General features: G+C 36.3%; 2 protein-coding genes across 2 annotated transcripts; both read left to right on the top strand.

Annotated features, from left to right (window-relative positions):
- Positions 1-11220: 11220 nt before the first annotated feature.
- Positions 11221-12183, top strand: LOC127541966 (olfactory receptor 10Q1-like). The gene has a single exon (XM_051967354.1). The coding sequence runs from the start codon at positions 11221-11223 to the stop codon at positions 12181-12183; it is 963 nt and encodes a 320-aa protein (XP_051823314.1).
- Positions 12184-19976: 7793 nt separating this feature from the next.
- Positions 19977-20939, top strand: LOC127541921 (olfactory receptor 10Q1-like). The gene has a single exon (XM_051967256.1). The coding sequence runs from the start codon at positions 19977-19979 to the stop codon at positions 20937-20939; it is 963 nt and encodes a 320-aa protein (XP_051823216.1).
- Positions 20940-22151: the final 1212 nt, after the last annotated feature.

Here is a 22151-nt window from a genome sequence, read left to right as displayed (position 1 = left end):
GAAAGAGGTTGATTCATTAATTCACTCATCAGCTATTCATTGAATAATCACTTTGTATTAAATACTGTTCTACACCTAGTAGGAGATGGTCTAACACAATCTGGGATTTCATGGATTTATGAATGTCCAATAAAGAAATTCCTTCTCCCAAAATATGTGAACTAGTACCTGGTCTACAATTTACAATCTTAGAAATTTTCCTGGGATAATTAGATGTTGAATAGATGGAAGAATGGATAGATGAGTGGATGGAAAATTTAAAAATTATATAGTATCTGCTTTTACTCAGATCCTGGGAAAAAATACAAAGAGAATGATTCTTCCCTCAAAAAAAAAATAATAATAATGAATAATAATAATAATAATATAAATTTGAATGTTTTGAAAGTACTTTATAAGTACTATCTGATTTAATCCTAAAAACTACTCTAGGAGCTAGATTTTCTTATTGTTATTATTGTTACTTCTATTTTATAGGTAACAGAAATTAAATGACTTGCCTACGGTCACATAGTCATGAATGTCTGAGGTCACATTTGAATTCAAATCTTCCCAATTCCAAATCAAGTAAACTTTACGTTATGTGGATTTCACAAAATAAATTCTAAGAGAATCAGGTCAAAAAAAGGACTGGAGGAAGGAGTGTTTTTTTTTTCTAGTAGGGGTCATATGATAATTGAGTGGAAGGGTGACTCATTGATTGCAAAGAATGCAATGATCTTTCCAAAAGAAATTAAAATTCTGATGTGATTATTTTTCCTAGAGCAAGGTGGAGGAGAGGAAATGACTTACCTCACGTAACACAGAATGTTTCAAAAGAAGAACTCGCACCCAATTGTTCTTGCCTGTGAGGTTGTCTCTAATCAATTAATCAATAAAATATTTTTCTTGTTTTTCAATAGTATTTTTTCCAAAAATACATAGAATTGTCAACACTCATTTTTGTAAAACTTTGTATCCTTTTTCTCCATCCCTCCCTAACTACCCTGTTTCTCAGGATGCAAGTAATCTGATATAGGTTACATATGTACAGCAATAAACAATTATTAAGCAAATACTACATTCTAGACAATATGCCAATCATTAAGGATGTAAAAAAGGCAAAATACAATCTCACTTCAAAGACCTTACAGATTAATAGAGGAGAAAAATCTCAGATAAATAAATATATAGAAACAAGTTTTATCTAGAATAAATTGGAAATAATTAACAGAAGGAAAAAAATAACATTAAGTGGCAATGGGGAAGGTTTCCGGTAAAAGAGATTTTACTTGAGACTCAAAGAAAGTTAAGGAAGTCATCCAGTAGAGCAAAGGAAGTAAAGTACTGCATGCACTAGGGGCAGCCACAGAAAATACAAGGGACAATCAGAAGACCAGGATCACTGGATCTAAGACTAAATCTTGAGGAGTAAAGTATATGGAGACTGAACCTGTCATAATGAATTAAGTTATGAAGGACTTTAGATAACAAGCAGAAAATTTTACACATAACCTTGATACCATAGGGAGCCATTGGATTTTACTGAGTGTGAGGTGGGGTGGATATTATAAGATCACACTTTAGGAAGATCACTTTAATGACAGGATAAAAGATGAATTGAAGTGGGGAGAGATTTTAGGCAGGAAAAACCATCAGGAAGCCATTGATCTCGTCCAAATCCTTATTTTACAGATGAGTAAATTCGGGTCAAGAGAAGTTAAGGCATTTATCCAAGGACACTTAGAAAAGTTAACAAATTACATGGTATTTTATAATGTCTATTAAGGCAATGTGCTTAACACTAAAAATACAAAGAATAAGAAAACTACAAAGAGTTCCCAAGGAACCCATCATCTAAAGGAAAGAACAATGTGCAAACAACTATGTACAAATAAGAAATATTCAGGACCAATCTGACTAATGTGAGAGGGAAGACACTAGGAATAAGAAGACTTGGCAAAGGCTCATTGCAGAAGATGGGACTATGATTAAGCATGAAAAAAGTCAGGGAACCCAGATGGCAGAGAAGAAGAGTGAGAGCATTCCAGTCCAGCATGGTGGACAGCCTGTGAAAATGATTAAAACTGGGAGATGGATGATCATGTATGGAGAACAATGAGAACTATTTCACTAGACTGTATGAATAAAGACTAAGAGTTTTCCCCCACTGCTTGGAAGAGTGTAAAGGAGGTGTAAGTTGAATGGAAAGGTTCAAGAAGAAGGGAAGGTTATGAGAGACTTTGAAAATGAAAATAAGGGATTTTAGATTGGATCCTAAGAAAATAGGGAGCTGTTTGATGTTTATTAAATGGCAGATGGATGTGACATGGTCAGACTTGCATTTTAGGAAGATCAATCTAATAGCTGAATGTAGGATTCATAAAGAAAGTAAATAATAGGCAGGATCTGCACTCACATCCTCTGATTCCACTTCCAATGTTTCTTTTGTTCCTACTGTGCCATCCTGTCACCCTCTTCAGATCATAGGGTTTAGAGCTAGAAGGCACTTCAGGAATCATCTTATCCAAATGCCCATTACATAGATGAAGAAGCTGAGTGATGATGTAGGGCTATGTATGTACCCTTATTTTGGCCCCATCACATCTCTTGGGAGTTTGAATTTTAATTCAAAAAAATCAACCAGCCCTTATCAAAAAAGAAATGAATTTAATCTGACATTACATCAGACAGTAAACTGTTTGAAGACAGTACCTGAGAATTACTTTATTTAACTCTCATTTAATAAATGTTTACACTAATGTTGGTTGGAAAAAATATAGCCAACTACAAAAGCTTAGTATCTCACTCTGGGGTTACACATTTTGTCCAGGCCCAGTCTCCTGATTCCCAAAACTGGACTCTTGCCAGTGCTGGGATAATCCAATGTTTCACCACTACCCATTACTAAGATATCCTGGACAAGGGCCTAGGAAGTACCAGATGAAAGGGAGGGAAAGACAGAAGAGTGAGAGTCCTTTCTATGAGTCCCTAGATATCACTTGTGGTTCCATATCACAAATAGGAAAATTTGAGTGCCCATTAATCTTGCTTGTGATTCACTTAGTGGGATCCATTGGGAATACTCCCATATTTCAGCAAACCATTACCCTGAGAGAGTAGGTAAAGAAGACACTAAATAATCTTGCCAAAGTAGCCAGGACAACATTATTAAGGGACATATTAGAACTTGTACCTTTGGGGGTACTTAATGTGGAGAGCACCCTGAACTATAGCAAGGAAGACTGTGATATTACTGACCATCTTTCATGCACCAAAGGTGTCAACTCTCTAAGATCATAAGGTAATAAAGGGTATCTAAGTCTTTCCTCATCTTCAACTGAATGAAATCTAGTCAGAAAGCAGAGGGATAGAACAGAAGCACCAGCCAAGATATCACCTCTACTGAAATTCTGCTCTCTTGGAAAGCCATGGGCTTTCATTCCAATGAACTCAAAGCAAAAAGATCAAAGACAATTGATGTGTTTTCTGAGAGGACTGATGCTAAAGCACTACATGTCCAAGATAGTCTTTGGATCAGAGCCTAACTCATGGAGTTGGAGACACTGGATGATGGTAAGGAATATGATTTTTTCTTTATTTTCATTTAGTTGTCTAGCTAAGGATCATAACTAGATAGTAACTCCATGGTTACTATGGAGTCCTTAACAATTTTTAGTATCATGGACCCCTTTGGAAAACTGGTTACGCTAATGGACTTCTAACTCCTGAATATCACATATTTAAATGAAATAAAACAAATAGGAATACAAAGGAACCTTCTTATATTCAAATAATGTTATTGAAATGTGAAAAAAGTTCATAGACTTGAAATTAAGAATCATAGATTTCATCTAATCCTCTTATTTTATGAAGAGAAATTGGAGGTCTATAAAGGTGAAGTTCCTTTTTGAAAAAAGATGAGGTTGAAATAGTATCCTCCAATGGCAAATCTGGAATCCTATCCACCAGATTGAGCTTTTCTCGCATCATCATCTTAGTAATATCCATCAAATATCCTGTCTACTTCTACATGAGCTTTATGCAGAAAAGATTTCAGAGATGCCATATATTACTGAAATTCATTTAAAAAGGTAGATCATTTTGTAAAACTAAAAGCTACACAAATGGCAGTTATTTTGTTTGTTGTTAATTAAGAGATGGTGGATATCTTCAAGCACATTCATAATCACTCCATTTTTATAACAAAAAGAGAGAGAGAGAGAGAAAGAAAAAGAGAGAGAGAGAGAGAGAGAGAGAGAGAGAGAGACTTTTTATAAGTTCTTTTTTTGTAATGGTCTAGCACCATTGAGTCACAGAGTTATCACAAGCTCTTTCCACTATGCCATATTAAAACTCTTTTCTGCATTCTAAATGTTCCCTTTTCTTGAATAGGAAAATAAATATTATTTATGCCAAGTGACTGATATAAATGAAAGAATCCCCAACTGGAATTCATAACCCCTCGGTTCTATACCAACTTACTATATCATTTGTCCTTTCTACAACTCACATTTTTCATCTGTAAAATGTGAAAATTGGAATCAATGCCTAGTGTACACTTCACACAATTTAGTTCATGGTGCTCAATAAACACTTAATAAATGCTTGCTGATCTCATTTCAGCTCCGATGCACTCCATATTCATTATTCCAATATTCCTTTAGCACTGTCTTCTTAAGCTTTTTATACCCAAGACCCCTTTTCACACAAGAAATTTTTATGTGACCCCAGCTGTATTCATTTATAAAGATTGATTTTCAAATTAAACACTTTCTGACAATAAATCATAATTTGTGAGCCCTACATTCAGATTCAAGACCCCCTATGGGGTCTCAATCCATAGTTTAAAATTTTTTACTCTAGAATTCTCTCTAGTCAGATGTCATATGATTCAAAATCCTTAGAACAAGACCTGCAATTTCTCCTGTCCTTTATTCCATGCAGCTCCAAACATGTTGGAGAACATATAATAGACATTCAATGAATATTTGTAAGGGTTTAGTGTTCAGCCCTTCAGGAAGTATATACCTCCTGTTCCAATCTCTGACGATCCTGTATAGATTCAGACAATTCTAACTGTCTGGAAGAAGCTACAAACTGAATAGCCAAGCCTATCTTCACTAATGAGCAAGCTGATTCCCTCAGGACAGGACCTAGGACACTTGTGATTCAATCTACATCTTGAGTCTTCTTAGAAAAGTCTAAAACCAAAGTCCCCAGCCCATTGTCCAGAAGATAATTTAAAGATCTTTGTTCTTATCAAATCATAAAAGTGGGACAGCTAGATGGCATAGTGCATAGAGCACCAGCCCTGAAGTCAGAAGGACCTGTGTTCAAATTTGGCCTCAGACATTTAACACTTCCTAACTGTATGATTCTGGGCAAGTCATTTCACCCCAACTGCCTCAGCAAAAAAAAGAATATAAAATAAAATAAATAAATAAAATCATAAAAGTATAGATTTAGAACTCTAAAGCACTTGAGAAGTCAAATAGTGCAATCCTTTCACTTCCAAAAGAGAAAATTCATTCAGAAGTGGTATTTGAAACACTCACATCTGACTCCAAACCCAGAATGCTTTGCTTTGTCACCATGCTGAGCAAAGAATTGAGCACTACATATGCAGATGAAATATAAGACATGTCTTTTCATCAAGTACTATGTTTGACAACACCCTTTCATATTCTATGAAAGAAGACCTGTCCAATGCAGAAAGGGCCTTTCTCAGGGTTTGGGACATTTTCTAGTTACCTCTTCATTGTCTGTCATGTGTTCCTACCCTTAAATAAGCGCAAAATTGATGAGCACTAATTATGGAGAGGAATTATCCCATAGTCTCCATAGTTTTTTGCAGCCACCACTTGAACACTCAGGGAATTTTTGTTACCCTGAAGCTTCCATTAGAGCAGTTCACTTGAAAAGATACCCATCAATCTTTTCCTAGAGGTCAGACACCATAGATTTGGACAAATTTAATGCTTTATCATCAGGAAAAATCTGTGAGATATGGATCAGAGACTCCATGGGTTTCAGAAGAGACTTTAAGAAACATGGAGCTTATATTCCTCATTTCTAGACAGAGATACAAGGGCTCAGAATTGGGAATTGATCTGCACAAAGTCAAACAGCTAATTGGGTATAGAGACTAGGGATTTAACTGAGAATTGCTGGATCATAAATCAGAGGAGTAGAATAGTCCTTTGTGATACAATTTTTTTAAAAACTCAGTATAATTAATGGAACTATTTTAGTTTTCTTTTTGTGTTCCATACATTACATCTAAAAGACCCTGCTTTTCTTTCAAAAGAATTTTGTTGATATTCTTCCTTTTTTTATTTATATCACCATCATTTCTCAATGGCTTCCCAGCTGCCATAATAGAACATTTCCTTAAACTATATTTTAATCAAGTAAAAAATAAATTTATTTTATATGTCTGAAAGTATGTTGCATTTCTTTTTTTTTGCTGAGGCAATTGGGGTTAAGTGACTTACCTAGGGTCACACAGGTAAGAATTGTTAAGTGTCTGAGACCACCCAGACCACTGGGCCACTTAGCTGCTTCCACATACCTCATTCTATACCAATTGTTTACCATATGTCTTGAGAACTGAAAATCATGCTTCATTCTCAAGTCCTTTAATGTTATTTAAAATGATGAAAACCAGAGAATTCAGGAGATAAAAATGAAGAAAGAGAAAGCATTCCAGCCTTAAGGGGAGCCAAAGAAAATGCTCCAAGTGGGGAATCGGAGTGTCATTTGGGAAGAATAGCAAGGAAAGAAAACCCCAGAATATGTGGCAGAATGTAATGTGTATAAAGCCTGGAAAGATAAGAAGGGATCAAGGTAACAAAGGCTTTTTTTAAAAATCCAAAGATTTGATATTGAATTCTGGAGACAATTGCAAGCAATTAGAGTAAACTGAGTGCAAGAAGTAGGGGAAGAGATGACACAGGAACTGAGCTTTAGGAAGATAACTTGGGCAGCCAAGTGAAGCATGGGTTGGAATGGAGAAAGACTTGTGGCAAGGAGACCAAATAACCATCTCCTGTAGTAGCCAGGGCATTTGGAGATGGGATCCTGTACCTGGATGGTAGCAGTATCCGGGGAGGAAAAGATATAGCCAATAGATATTAGGAAGGTCAAATGAGGAGACATGGCAAATAATTAGGTATGAACAGTGAGAGAAAATGAATAATTGATCATCTCTTCTGAAGAAGCCTGATTGACTAGAATGGTAATACCCTCCATAGTAATAGCCAAGTCAGGTCTATATGTCCTAATGGTTGACGTCTCACCATTGAGATTTGCTTGCAAATACATGTTGTCATTCATCTTTTCTGGGTTCAAAAAAAATGTCATTGTCACAGGATCACAAGGGTCAAAACTAAAAAACAGCATACATATAATCTATTCCAACTTCCTCATTTCATTTAGATAACTGAGAACTGGGAAGGAAAAGTGGTTAGTGCAATATGACACAGTAAAAAGAAAAAATTAATAATATTTTAAAGGGTCTGAGATTCAGACTTTTGACTCCTAATGATATACTGAAACATGCCTTTGGTGAAATATGACAACTATCTTCAAGAACTGGAATGTTTGTCATTATAAATTTCTCTGGGAGTCTCATAAATCTTTTCCTCAACTACCTTGTGTAAGACCAAACGGGTATACTTCATAGACAACTGAAAAGGAATCAGGAAGGCCTTAATATAAATCCGTACAGAGACACTAATTGAATCATCTGAAGTAAGTTACTCGATCTCTCCCTGCCTTTTTTTTCATCTTTAAAATAGGGGTAAAAATAGCACCTATCTCCCTGAGTTTTGTGAGGAAAAAAGAATATTTATAAATTTATATTTATATTTATATTTATTTATAAATATTTATAAAGTCCTTGGCAACCTAGAAGCATTAGCTTTATCATTGATATAATTATTGCTATAATTATGATTAAATGTGGACTCTCCTCAAAGGCTCTGTGTGTATACAAGGAAAGAATGTCTCTGTTTGAGAGAATTATTTTAGAACTACTCTTCTTGCTCTGCCTTCCCAGTTAACATGCTTTTGTGAGATCTAATTAATGCCAACTGTCTGGTCAACAATGGAGAACTTGGCGAATGATGGCTCATGAGCAAGCTTACTAGAAATCCCAACTCCTCAGGATTACCCTTAGGCCCTTGAGAAGACAAGGGTTCAGCCACTCCCTGGGGATCCAAATTTCCAATGTGAGGAGCATTTGGCAGAGCGAATCCAAGAGGGGTAGAGTAACAAGTATATTTCTTCATCTTGCATGTGTGCTCACTCTCTCTCTCTCTCTCTCTCTCTCTCTCTCATACACACACACACACACACACACACACACACACACATGCACACATACATACACACCCACAGTCCTTTCCCTTCTCTTCTTTTCTTTCACTTCTGCTGCTTCTTCTGTCTTCATCTTTCTAGCAGCATGAGGACTTTTACTATATTCATCTTACAGTCAGGAGAACTAGACAAATTCTGCCATCATAATTTCCTAGTGAAGTAGCCTTGAACAAAATCTTCTTTGACAGTCTTCCTCTGTGAATAACAATAGTCTATGTATGAGCAGTTTTCTTTTACACATTTTTCTCCTTAGAATATTCACCTGATCTTTCTGAGGCACCAAAGGCATGGTGCCTTTCTATGCTTTCTTATTTCCTCATCTTAGGTGAATGCTAATCTAGAGATAGAATGAATCAGGTGGTAAGCTTGTGACAGATACAGATGACAGTAGTAGAGACTAGTGTAGATGGTAGCAGTAATAGACTGGCTTGATCCAGACAAGCATTGCATTGATCCAACAGCCAATAGACCTCATCCCATAGGATCCAACTTAGCTAGGGAGCTTACTCAAAATTCCCTGACTGTAAGTCCTAGTAGTTAGCTTGGTGAATTTCATTGAAAGCTGTGTATTTCACTGAAAGATCCCATTCATTGACAACAGACGACAACCTCCCTCTGATTTGACACATTCTTTTTGAGGGTTGTCATGGTTAACAAGTGTCATGCCCTTAGCTAACCTGGGTTTGAGCCTTTCCAGACTTAAGGAAACTGATATTCAGACAACACACAAAAGGTCCATCACCAGAGCTTTACTCAAGTTTTACCTTTCTAGCTTTGACAGGGGGACTTTCCAGACTTGTTCTTCATGGGCACATTCTCCCAGGAAACAGTATTATTGCATGACAAGATGAGGCAAGTTTTTGGCAGCATTTAGAATAGATCGTTAATTGAATCCTATTCCATAAATTATAGAAATACCCAAACAATTCAGACAAAAAGTGATACATCTCATAAATTTTGCAGAGAGTTTAATGACATTACAATTGATTTCAATATTTTCCATAGTTCGTCTCTAGTGTTTCATATTGAGAATATTACTGTAACAAGAGATTTCAGGTATTTTTTATTGTATTTCTCTATTTTTAGTATATCTGAACTCACTCAGGGACATAAATGTCTATTTTACTTTTAAAGATATCTAAAAATAAAGTGTAATTATATAATACCTATGTATAATTTATTCCAGAGACTGTTATTTTTTAATTCTCTAGATGAAATATTATAATAATAATAAAGTAATTGAAAGAATAAAATTATGCCAAAATCATATTTTGAAGGAAACTAAGAACACAGAATATAGAATCTCAGTGCTAATGTAATTAGTATTGACCAGTTAAGTGCCCAGTCCTTTGAGCATTTGTGGATTAGCTTTTCTTGAATTATCTAAAGCAGGCACAATATTCCCTGTCTTCAGCCACTGTAAATCATATTGGGTTAATAAATATACATCTACATATGTGTAAAAGATTTCAATTCTCCCCAATTCAGACTATGGAAAAAATACTCTATGCCCATTTGACATAGTAGCTAGTGAAGAAAAATCTTTTAGTTGTTTGCCGAGTAATATAAATCTTTTCATTGAGAACAGTGTACAAATACATGATTTGAGCAGATAATTCCTTATTTATTCTCATTCTCTCTCTCTCTCTCTCTCTCTCTCTCTCTCTCTCTCTCTCTCTCTCTCTCTCTCTCCAGTAGTGACAAGTATAGGAATAGGGGCATGCTGCCATATATTTTTCCCAGCTGCCATATGTCTTTGAGTTCATGGTGCCAGTTTTATAATTTATTTTTTCCTCATCTTAGGTGAAGGTTAATTTGGAGATAAGATGAATCCAGTGATAAACTCATAAATGGAAAGGATCAGAAGAACCATGTCAAGTGTCCTAAGCTACTAGCGATAGTAGCAAGGACTACTATAGTTGGAAGATGTAGTAATTGGCCAACTTGACACAGTACACCATAGGAGAGATCCAACAGCCAATAGATCTCATCCTACAAAATGATGACCCAACTGATCTAAGGTGTTTGTATAAAATCCATTAAACAATGTCATTCCCAGAAGTAAGCTTGATGGTTATGCCAGTAAAGAAAAGAACATCTGAACCCAGAAAGTACCACCTTATGAATTACATTCTTTGCTTGATTTTCTCATTCCCTTTGTCAATGAAGTTGGAATCAACTATTCCTAGAGGCTTTTCTTGTACATGTCTCCATGTGTTCAAATTAGAATGGATAAGGATAGACTGAATGCTTGATTAAAGGGAGTGTTTTGTAACAACTACTTTAAATCTACTTTATGCTCTTCAAAGACTTTATTACATGGAAGATAGCATATACTTCTTGGTTTCAAAAAAGGCTTTTTTTCTTCTCATCTCTATCTCTTCTAAAACATCTCAGTGTGTATAACCTCTTTAAAAGCAAATTATATTCAGCAGTTAAGTAATATTTGGAAGATCCCTCAAGATAAGAGCTCATGAGCTATGTTGTTAAAAGTCATAACCACTCACAATTACCCCAACAAAGCTAATCAAATCAACTGTACTATCAAGACTCAACTTACTATTTCAAGTACAATGGTGGGAGAGTTAACACAGAGAATTTTACATTAAAAATACACATTTTGAGACTGTAAGAGAAAGTGGTACAAAAGAAGTCATAAAATTTCACTTCCTTCTTGAACCAATGGAATTGAAGACTAAAAACATAAAATAATTTCTGTCAAAGGATCTTTAATAAATATTGAAAGTCCAAAATTCTATCCCTTTATCTGAGTCTAGAAAAAAGCCACTGTGTATTAATGGCATTATCAAGTAAATGCAGTAATGGGGTTCAACTTTCTATTTTTCTTTGATAGGTGACATGTCTTCTCTTGCAACTATTCATCTCAACCAATCTGGTCCCACTGAATTTGTATTCAGGGTGTTCACCTCTTCCCCCAAGATTCAGGTTCTCCTCTTCTGCTTCTTCCTTTTTCTCTATGTAATGATTCTCTGTGGGAATGCTGCCATTATCTGGGCTGTGTACACAAACATCTCCCTTCAAACACCAATGTATTTTTTCCTATCGAACCTGTCCTTCCTAGAGATCTGTTATACAACTACTTTGGTACCACTGATGCTCTCCAACATCATGGGGGAAAGGAAACCCATCCCATTGAGTGGTTGTGCAACCCAGATGTTCTTTTTCGCCACCCTTGGCAGCACTGACTGTTTCCTATTGGCTGTCATGGCATATGATCGTTTTGCGGCCATCTGCCATCCCCTACAATACACTCTCATCATGACCCCACAGCTGTGTACCCAAATGGTGGCTGGTTCCCTGGATCTGGCTCTTTTCCTTTCACTGCCACTCACATCATTGGTCTTCACCCTACCCTTCTGTGGACGCTTCCTGGAGATCAACCATTTCTTCTGTGATGTCCCACCTGTGCTACAACTTGCTTGTGCTGACACTCGTGTGCCACAGGCTGTCCTCTATGTGATGGGCATCCTTGTTCTAACCACCCCCTTCCTACTCATTTGCATTTCCTATGTCTTCATTACCATAGCCATCTTGCACATTCCTTCAGCTGAGGGACGCCAGCGAGCCTTCTCCACCTGCTCTTCCCATCTCACTGTGGTCCTGCTACAATATGGTTGCGGCAGTTTGGTCTACTTTCGACCCCCATCAAACACTCCTGCAGATGAAAATCGGTATCTTGCATTGGTCTACACCTTTGTCACTCCCCTCCTCAATCCTATCATTTATACTTTAAGGAACAAGGATGTCAGAGATGCTCTGAAAAAAGCCATGAGCAAAAAGGCAGCCTCTGATAACCTGTGAAGGTGAAGGCTAAGAGACTCAATGGTTGCTAAGAAATAGAGCCTTTATAGCTCCAATGCATCATTTCCCACAGCTTATATGTGCTTAGTTTTTTGTTTGTTTAATAAATGCTTGTCATCTGTCAGATTTATTGATTGAGTTCATAATTGTCATATTTTTTGCGACTCTACACTTGCGAAAGCAAATGAGGATAAAAATACAAATTTTTCATAAACAGACTCAGCCCATTTTCAAATAACACTCTATATTCCCTGCAATTCTCTACTCAGGAAATATAGCATGATAGGATAATGAATTAAATCTGGAAAGAAACTTAAATATTATGTATTAAAATCCTCTGTCTTACATATTTTCTGCCTAAGTATCTCACTAATTAAATTCTAATAAGACAGATAGGACATAAAGAGGACTGCAGGAAGGAGAGTTTTTTCCCAGTGGGGTTCAAATGATAGTTTAGTAGAACTACATGCCAATCAATGAGTATAATGATCTTTGCAGAAAAAAATGAGAGTACTGACATGATTACTTTTGCTAGAGAAAGAGGGGGAAATGCTTACCCAGGTACTCAAGAAAGAATGTAGTAGAAGTAGAACTTCAACCCAGATATTCCAGCCACTGAGAACCAATCAATTCATCAACATTTATTAAGCACCTATTATGTTTAGGCGATGTGCTAAATATTGAGGATATAAAATGAGACAAAACACAGTCTCTACATTCAAGGATCTTGCAGACTATTAAGGGGAAAAAAATACACAGATAAATAAATACATACAAGCAAGTTTTATATAGGATAAATAAGAAATTATTAACAAAAGAAAAGAAACAGGATTAATTGGAGGTAGGGAAGGTTTCCAGTAAAAGAGGAAATTTCAGTTGAGACTTAAAGAAAACTTAAGGAGGTCACTAGGAAGAGTTGGTGAGAGACAATTGCAGGTACTGAGGGCAGAAATAGAAACTATATGGAGTCAAAAGGAAGAGTTTCTTATTAATGGAACAATTAGAAGATCATGATCACTGGATCAGAGACTAAATATTGAGGAGTAAAGTCCATCAAAAGATGAAAAGAAAGCAAAGATTTGTTATTAAGGGCTTTGGGTGGCAAGTAGAAAATTCTGTATTTGCTCCCAGAAACTACAGAGAGCCATAGCAGTTATTGACTGTGGATTGTAAAGGAATATAAAAGGACCCCACTTTAAGAAGAGCATTTTAATGACTGAATGGAGGATGGATTGAAGTGGGGAAAGGCTCAAAGCAGGCAAAGCCACCAGGAAACTTATGATCTAATTCAAATCTCTCCTTTTCACATGACAAAACTGAGATCAAAAGAAATAAAGGGATGTGCCTAACGTCACCTACAAGAAAAGAGAAAATTGTTTAATATTTATCAAGTGCCTGCTATTATTCAGGCACTGTGCAAAGAACTGGAGATAAAAATAAAAGCCAAAAAAAAAAAAAAAACTCCTTCTGTCAAGGAAATCATTCGCTAATGGAGAAAACAATGTGAAAAGTAAATAGCAGGCAGGATCTACATCTAGATCCTCTGACTCCAAATCTATTGTATCAGCCTCATACAATCATCGGATTTTGGTGCTAGAAGGCACTTTAAGAACCATCTTGTCCAACTGTCTCATTTCATGATTTAAAAAATTGAGAAATAATGTAATTACATGATGTTCCCGTATTTTACCATGTCCCTTGGGAGCTGAAATTTTTAGCTCAGAAAAAATTAACCAGCCCCATCAATTAAAAAAAATTGAAATGAACTTATTCTGGAATGACACCAGACTATAAACTCCTTGAAGACAATATCAGAGCTTTATGGTATCAGGCTCTCCTATAAAAATGATTAATAAATGTTGGTTGAAAAGAAGAAGGGCCAAATGAGGGACTACATCTATGGGAATCACTGCATAACAATTCAACCACAAGAGCTTAGTACCTTACCCCAGAGCTATACACTTTGTTCAGTGATCAAACTGGAATGTTAATCCCAGTCTCCTGATCTCCTATACGGGGCTCTTCCAGTGCTGGGATAAACACATGTTTTCCCACTACTAAGATAAACTGGAACAGGCCTCAGGAAGCCCTTGATGGAAGAAAGGGGAGGATAGAAGAATGAGACTCCCTCCTATTAGTCCCTAGATATCAGTAGTAAGTAGTTCCACATCACATACAGAGAGAATCTCAGTGCCCATTAATCTTGCCTGGGATTCACTTAGAGGGACTATTGGGAAAACTCCTGTAGTTCAGCAAACCACTCCCATGAGAAACTATTCAAAGAAAAAACTCAATTACATTGCCAAAGTAGCCAGAGCAACACTATGAATGGACACACCAAAACTTGTACTTATTTGGATTTTTTATTTGTGAGATAACTTAGTCTGCATCTAGGAAGACTCTGTGATATCCCTGACCAACTCCATTCACTAAAAGTGTTGTCTCTCTCAGGTCATCATGTAATGAAGGGAACCTAAGTCTCTCCTTGCCTTCTGAAAGAAATCAAATCAGAAAGCAGAGGCATAGAACTGAAACACTTTCCTTTCCAGTAAAGTCTACTGCCTTGGAAAGTCATGGGTCATCATTCCATTGAACACAAAACAAAGAGGTTGAAGAAAATCTGTGTATTTTTGAAAAGGACTGAGATCAAAGCATTGCATATCCAAGACAATCTCTGGATCAGAGCCTTTTGCTAGATGGCTCATGGAGTCAAAAGCATTGGATAGTGGTAAGGAATATGACTTTTTTCTCTATTTTCATTTAGTTGTTTAGATAGGCATCATATTTTTTAAGCTGGGTGGTACCCTTAGAGTTTCAGCAGCCATGGAGTTCATGGACCCCTTTGGCAGCCTGCTGAAGCTAATGGATTTCTGATTTCTCAGAATCATTAAATTCAACAAATGAGATCATTAGGAATACAACAGAAATCAATTACATTGAAATAATGTTATTGAGATGTGAAAAAATTGTTTAGATTAAAAATCATAGATCTAATCCAAGTCTTTTATTTTATGAGAAATCAGAGACTTATAAGAAGTGACTTTCCTTAGCCAGGTTAGGATTGAAACTAAGATCCTCCAGTGACAGATCTAGGATCCTGTCCACTAGACTAAGCTGTTCTGGCATCATCATTTTAGAAGGATCCATCAACTATCCTGTCTGTTTCTACTTGATCTCCGTGCCACAATGATTTCATAGATGTCATCTATTAATCAAGTTCATTTAAATAGGCAAACCATTTTGCAAACCTAAAAGCTATACAAATGCTAGTTGTTTTTGTTGTTACTTTAGAGGTGAGGAATATCTTCAAGCTCAATGGTAATCACTCTCTCATTTTACAAAAATGAACACTGTGCCTAAAGTCACACAGTTATAGCATGACCAAGCTGGGGCTCAGCCCCCGAACTGAGTCCTTTCCATTATGTCACACTGAAATTCTTTTCCGTATCCTAATCTTGCATCTTCAAGTTTAGGAAAATCACTAATATTTGTGTGAAGTGATTGGTATAAATGAAAGAGCCTTTCACTGTAATTCAAGTCCCTTCGGTTCTATATCCAGGTTTGCTGCCAAATTGCTCTATCACTTGTCCTTTCTGAACCTCATATTTCATCTATAAAATGTGGAAGTGTGAGCTATTTTTCAAACAATGCAATTCTTGGTGCACAGTAGGCACTTAATAAATGCTTATTGACTTGACTCCAGTTCTGATGCATTCTATGTTCCAGTGTTCCTTTCAGCACTATCCTCTAAGAGTCCCTCCCAGTTCACACATGATATGTCTCACAGTCCTTAAGAAGGGACCTGCTTTTTCTCTGCATCTCATGCAGCACTACACATGTTACACAGTATGTAGTAGGCATTCAATAAGTATTTCTTAAGGACTCAATGGATAGTTCTTCAAGCAGAACAGAGCTCCTGTAAAAGCTTCAACCTCTTGTGATTGTGAGTGTGACCATTTTGTGTAGACTCAGGGTAGCAGTAAACATTTATTCCAGCTGTCTGGAAGAAGGTAGCAAGGGGAATAGTCAAACCTATCTTGACTAATGAGGAAGCTGATTCCCTTTGGACAGGATTGAGGGCACTTGCAATTCATTAGATGGTTAAAATTTTGATTTTTCTTAAAGGGATCTAAAACCAGAGTCCCCAGAACATTGTCCGGAAGATAATTCAAGGAACTTTTATCTTATAAAATCACAAAATTATAGATTTAGAGCTCTCAATGATATAAGAATTCAACTAGTCCAGCCCCTCCATTAGTAAATGTGAAAAATCATGTAGAAGTCTGATTTGAACTCCTATCCTCTGATTGCAAATCCAGAGTGCTTTACACTGCCCTCATGCTGAAGAAGGAATATCCCTTTACATGTTCTGATGAAAATAGAAAGAGATGCCTTTTCACCATGTGCCATTTGTGATCATATTGTGATCACCTTCAATAAGTCCAAAATTGAGGAGCTTTAAGTACAAAGGAAAATTATCTCATAGACTCCACAGTCTTTTGAAGTCATCACATGCACAGACTCAGGGAATCTTTGTAACACAGAAGCTTACTTTATTCAACTCTGTTCAACATATATTCATTAAATTCTTCCTACATGTCAAACATCAAGCATTTGAATAAATCTGCTGCTTTATCATCAGGGAAAATCAGTGGAATACAATCAGGAAATACAAAGATTTTAGAAGAGACCTTAAGACATCTCATTTCTTCCTTTTTTTTTTTTTGCTTTAAAACTTAAATAAAAAGGAAAAAAAGAAACAATTGTCATGTACACAGCAGAATATAAGAGAATTCAAAATACATAAATGTCTATTTCAAGAAAGTATATATAATAAAAGAACATATTACATTCAGAACTGTCCTTTGCTTCCTCTTAGGGTTTCTTGTGTTCTCTGCTATGCATTTTTTATTTTATTCTTTTTTTACTTTTTTATTCTCCCTATGTCATGTAATGGGCTGAAACTGAGCAGACGCATTTGGACTGCCAAGCACTTAAGGCTAATTACTTATTGGACAATACTCTACTAGCATATGTTTGGAAAATGGCCTGCCCCACTATCTTGTGGTGTATACAGGATCTGTTGGTGTGTACAGAGAATAGTAGGAGGGATTAGAGAGTGGGGTAAGAAAAGTGGCCAAGAGAGGAAGATGGAGATTCCTGTGTCCATTCCTCTCACTTGGACAAAGAATAAAGATCAAGGATTTTTGCTTATCCTGACTTTGGCTGATTCTAAGGTATCCAGGATGTTGACTTAGTCCCCACAATTTCCCTCAAGCAGCTAAATTTTATCATGGATATATTTGTGCTGACAAATACTTACATAGACACAAATACACATACACATATGAAAATATACATGCAATACAAAAATATACATATATATCAGCCCATATATACATAAACATATATATGCATTATCTCTTGTCTCCTATTTCTGCTAACTCTTCTACTTTACTTCCATTAATTAGCTTGCCTTGCTATTACTTTACCTCCCCCTGCCACTACCTCAACAATCCCTCCCTTAGCTTCCACCTTAACCCTTTCCCTTTCTCTTTACCCCTTGCCCATTAATATTATACACTTTGTCCAACTCCTAATAAAATACATATTCTTCTCTTCCCTGCTTTATCCTTTTACCTCTCATTCATTTATTTATAGTTTTTGGAGGATGTTAAACCCTTGTAGATATATATTTCCTTCTTTAACACATTCCTGATTCCAGTAAGATTTCAGACCTATCAGGTCTCCTCCCTCATTTAATATCTCTGTGTCTATTTTTGCTCTTGAACTTAGCATAACTGCAGTTTTTCTACATGGTTTTGGTTGTTTTAGAATCACATCATATTCAGCTCTACCCCAGTTTTAACTTTGGGACTACCCAATTATCAATGAAAATCTTATTCATATGGTTTACATTTTCACATATAAAACATAAAACTGTTGACCTTCCTTAGTCCCTTGACATTAGTCTTTAATGTGGCCAATTATATGTTAAGTTTTCTATTGAGTTCTGATTTGATTGCAACAAAATCCTGAAAAATCTATTGGATAAATGTCCATTTTGGTCTTTCAGTATTATACATACTTTTGCTGGAGTTAATATTTTTGGCCTCAACCCTATTTCATTTCCTTGTTCAATATATAGTGTTCCAGGACCTGAAGTCTTTTATTATAGCTGCATATAGGTCTTATGTTAGTCTAATTGTAGCTCTAGTATATTTAAATTTTTTATTGTACCTTGTAAATTTTTCTCTTTCATCTGAGAATTTCAAAATTTACCTATGATATTGTGTATGTTTTTCCTGCAAGATCTCTTCCAAGGGTTATTTTGTGGGCTTTTTATATTTCTACTTTCCCCTGTTGTTCTATCTCTTCAGAGAATATTCTTTAAGTATTTTTTGGATTATTATACCAAGGTTCTTTCTTTGATCATAGTTTTTAGTAGTCCACATATTCTTCTATTTTCTTGATCTTTTCTCCAGATCTTGCCATGTCTCACATACATCCTAAGAAGAGTTATTGGGGCTCAAAAAGAAGAAGTCATTTGTCCTAGTTAGGAACAGATTCAGAATTTTAACCCAGGACTTCTGAGGATCAAAGAAGCATGATAGTATTTTGGAATATAATTTTTAAAAATTTAGACTATATCTGATTCTCTATATAACTAATAGAATTGAATAGCTTCCCTTTTATGTCTCAAGTACCACATCTAAAGAAACATGCTTTTCTTTCAAAAGAATTTTGTTGAGGTTATTCCTTTTTTATACATATAACTATCATTTCTCATTGATTTCCTACCTTGCCACAATGGAACCCTTCCTGAAATAACTTAGTTTAGTCAAAAAAAATTGCCATTTATTTTATATGTTTGAAAGCATATATTTCATTCCACATCAATTGTTTATCATACGAGGTGAGAGGTAGAAGCCAAGTTTCATTATTAAATTCTTCAGAGTTATTTAATGTCATGAAATCCAGAGAAAGCAGAAGATAGAGGTTTGGAGGGAGAGAGCATTTCAAACTTGGGGGACAGCTAGAAAAAATGCTCTCAGTGGGGAGGTAGAGTGTCTTGTGGGAGGAACGTGAGAACAATGTGACTGCACCACAGAATATGTGATAGAGTAAAATGGGCAAGAAGATTGGAAATGTAAGAAGAGATGAAGATAACAATGACTTTAAAAAGGAGAAGATTTCATATTGGATTCTGGAGACTTTGGAAGTTAGTGGAATAGATTGAGTGCAAGGGGAAGAGTTGACATGATTGGAAGTGTGCTTTAAGAAGATCCTTTTGACAGTTGAGTGGAGGTTGGAATGGAGAGACTTGTGGCAGGAAAACCAGTTAGAAAGCTATTGCAGTTTACAGGCATATGGAGGTGGGGGCCTGTAGAGAGTGGTAGCAATGTCTGAGGAAAAATGTGAGCATATGCAATAGATATTATGTAAGAATAAATGAGGAGAGATGGGAAATGATTGGATATGGAGAATGAGAGAAAACAAGTAGTTGATAAAATCAACTTTGGAAGCCTGATGACTAAGAGGATGGCAATGTCTTCCATATAATAGTGAAGTCAAGTCTATTTGTCATAAAATTTCGCTCCCTTCTTGAACCAATGGAATTGAGGACCAAAAACATAAAATAATTTCTGCCAAAGAATCCTTAATAAATATTGAAAGTCCAAAATTCTATTCATCTATCTATGACTCTAGGGAAAAAAAATATTGAGTGTTAATGGCATTATCAAGTATATGCAGTAATGGGTTTGATTTTCTATTTTTCTTTGATAGGTGACATGCCTTCTCCTGCTACTATTAATCTCAACCAATCTGGCCCCACTGAGTTTGTATTCAGGGTATTCACCTCTTCCCCCAAGATTCAGGTTCTCCTCTTCTGCTTCTTCCTTTTTCTCTATGTAATGATTCTCTGTGGGAATGCTGCCATTATCTGGGCTGTGTACACAAACATCTCCCTGCAAACCCCCATGTACTTCTTCCTGTCCAGCCTGTCCTTCCTGGAGATCTGTTATACAACTACTTTGGTACCGCTGATGCTCTCCAACATCATGGGGAAAAGGAAACCCATCTCATTGACTGCTTGTGCAACCCAGATGTTCTTTTTTGGCACCCTTGGCAGCACCGACTGTTTCCTATTGGCTGTCATGGCATATGACCGCTATGTGGCCATCTGCCATCCCCTACAATACACTCTCATCATGACCCCACAGCTGTGTACCCAAATGGTGGCTGGACCCCTGGGTCTGGCTTTTTTTCTTTCATTGCCATTCACATCATTGGTCTTCACCCTGCCTTTCTGTGGACGCTTCCTGGAGATCAACCATTTCTTCTGTGATGTACCACCTGTCCTACAGCTAGCTTGTGCTGACATTCGTGTGCCACAGGCTGTCCTTTATGTGATAAGCATCCTTGTACTGGCCATCCCCTTCCTGCTTATTTGCATTTCCTATGTCTTCATTGCCATCACCATCTTGCATATTCCTTCAGCTGAGGGACGCCAGCGAGCCTTCTCCACCTGCTCTTCCCATCTCACTGTGGTCCTGCTACAATACGGCTGCTGCAGTTTGGTCTACTTTCGACCCCCATCAAACACTCCTGCAGATGAAGATCGGTATCTTGCATTGGTCTACACCTTTGTCACTCCCCTCCTCAATCCTGTCATTTATACTTTGAGGAACAAGGATGTCAAAGATGCTCTGAAAAAAGCCATAAGCAAAAAGGCAGCCTCTGAGAACCTGTGAAGGTGGAGGCTAAGAGACTCAATGGTTGCTAAGAAATGAAGCCCTTAAAAAACAGAGTTCCAATGCATTATTTCCCACAGCTTATATGTGCTTAGTTTTTTGTTGGTTTAATAAATGCTTGTCATCTGTCAGATTATTGATTGAGTTCATAATTGTCATATTTTTTGTGACCTTACACCTGCGAGAACAAATGAGAATAAAAATACAAACTTTTCATAAACAGACTCAGTCCATTTTTAAATGACACTCTATATTCCCTGCATATCTTTCAATTCTCTACTCAGGGAATATAGCATAATAGGATAATGAATTAAATCTAGAAAAAAACTTAAATATTATATATTGAAATCCTCTGTCTCACATATTTTCTGCCTAAGTGTCTTACAAATTAACTTTTAATAAGACAGATAGGACATAAAGAGGACTGCAGAAAGGAGAATTTTTTCCAGTGGGGTTCAAATGATAGTTAAGTAGAACTACAAGTAGATCTTTCCAGAAAAAAAATGTGAATACTGACAAGATTACTTTTGCTAGAGAAAGAGGGGGAAATGCTTACCCAGGTACTCAAGAAAGAATGTAGTAGAAGTAGAACTTCAACCCAGATATTCCAGCCACTGAGGACAGATCTCTACTCATCCAATCAATTCATCTACATTTATTAAGCACCTATTATGTTTAGGTGATGTGCTAAATATTGAGGATATAAAATGAGATAAAACACAGTCTCTACCTTCAAGGACCTTACAGATTATTAAGGAGGAATAATACACAGACAAATAAATACATACAAGCAAGTTTTATATAGGATAAATAAGAAATTATTAACAACAACAACAACAAAAAAAAAGAAATAGAATTAATTGGGGGTAGGGAAGGTTTCTAGTAAAAGAGATTTCAGTTGAGACTTAAAGAAAACTTAAGGAAGTCACCAGGAAGAGGAGACAAGAGACAATTGTAGGTACTGAGGGCAGAAATAGAAAATATATGGAGTCAAAAGAAAGAGTTTCTTGTTAATGGAACAATTAGAAGATCATGATCACTGGATCAAAGACTAAATATTGAGGAGTAAAGTGTAAAAATACTGAAAATGTAGCAAAGATTTGTTATCAAGGGCTTTGGGTGGCAAGTAGAAAATATTGTATTTGCTCCCAGAAACTGAGAGAAATTGCTACAGCAGTTATTGACTGTGGGTTGTAAAGGAATAGAAAAGGA

The sequence above is a fragment of the Antechinus flavipes genome, chromosome 6 (genome assembly GCF_016432865.1).
Source record: "Antechinus flavipes isolate AdamAnt ecotype Samford, QLD, Australia chromosome 6, AdamAnt_v2, whole genome shotgun sequence".
Taxonomy (NCBI): Eukaryota; Metazoa; Chordata; class Mammalia; order Dasyuromorphia; family Dasyuridae; genus Antechinus; species Antechinus flavipes.
This window is presented reverse-complemented; position numbering and strand designations above follow the sequence as displayed.

What these genes read in the sequence shown, in the direction of transcription:
- LOC127541966 (XM_051967354.1), top strand. Translation starts at nt 11,221, where the DNA reads ATGTCTTCTCTTGCAACTATTCATCTCAACCAATCTGGTCCCACTGAA.
- LOC127541921 (XM_051967256.1), top strand. Translation starts at nt 19,977, where the DNA reads ATGCCTTCTCCTGCTACTATTAATCTCAACCAATCTGGCCCCACTGAG.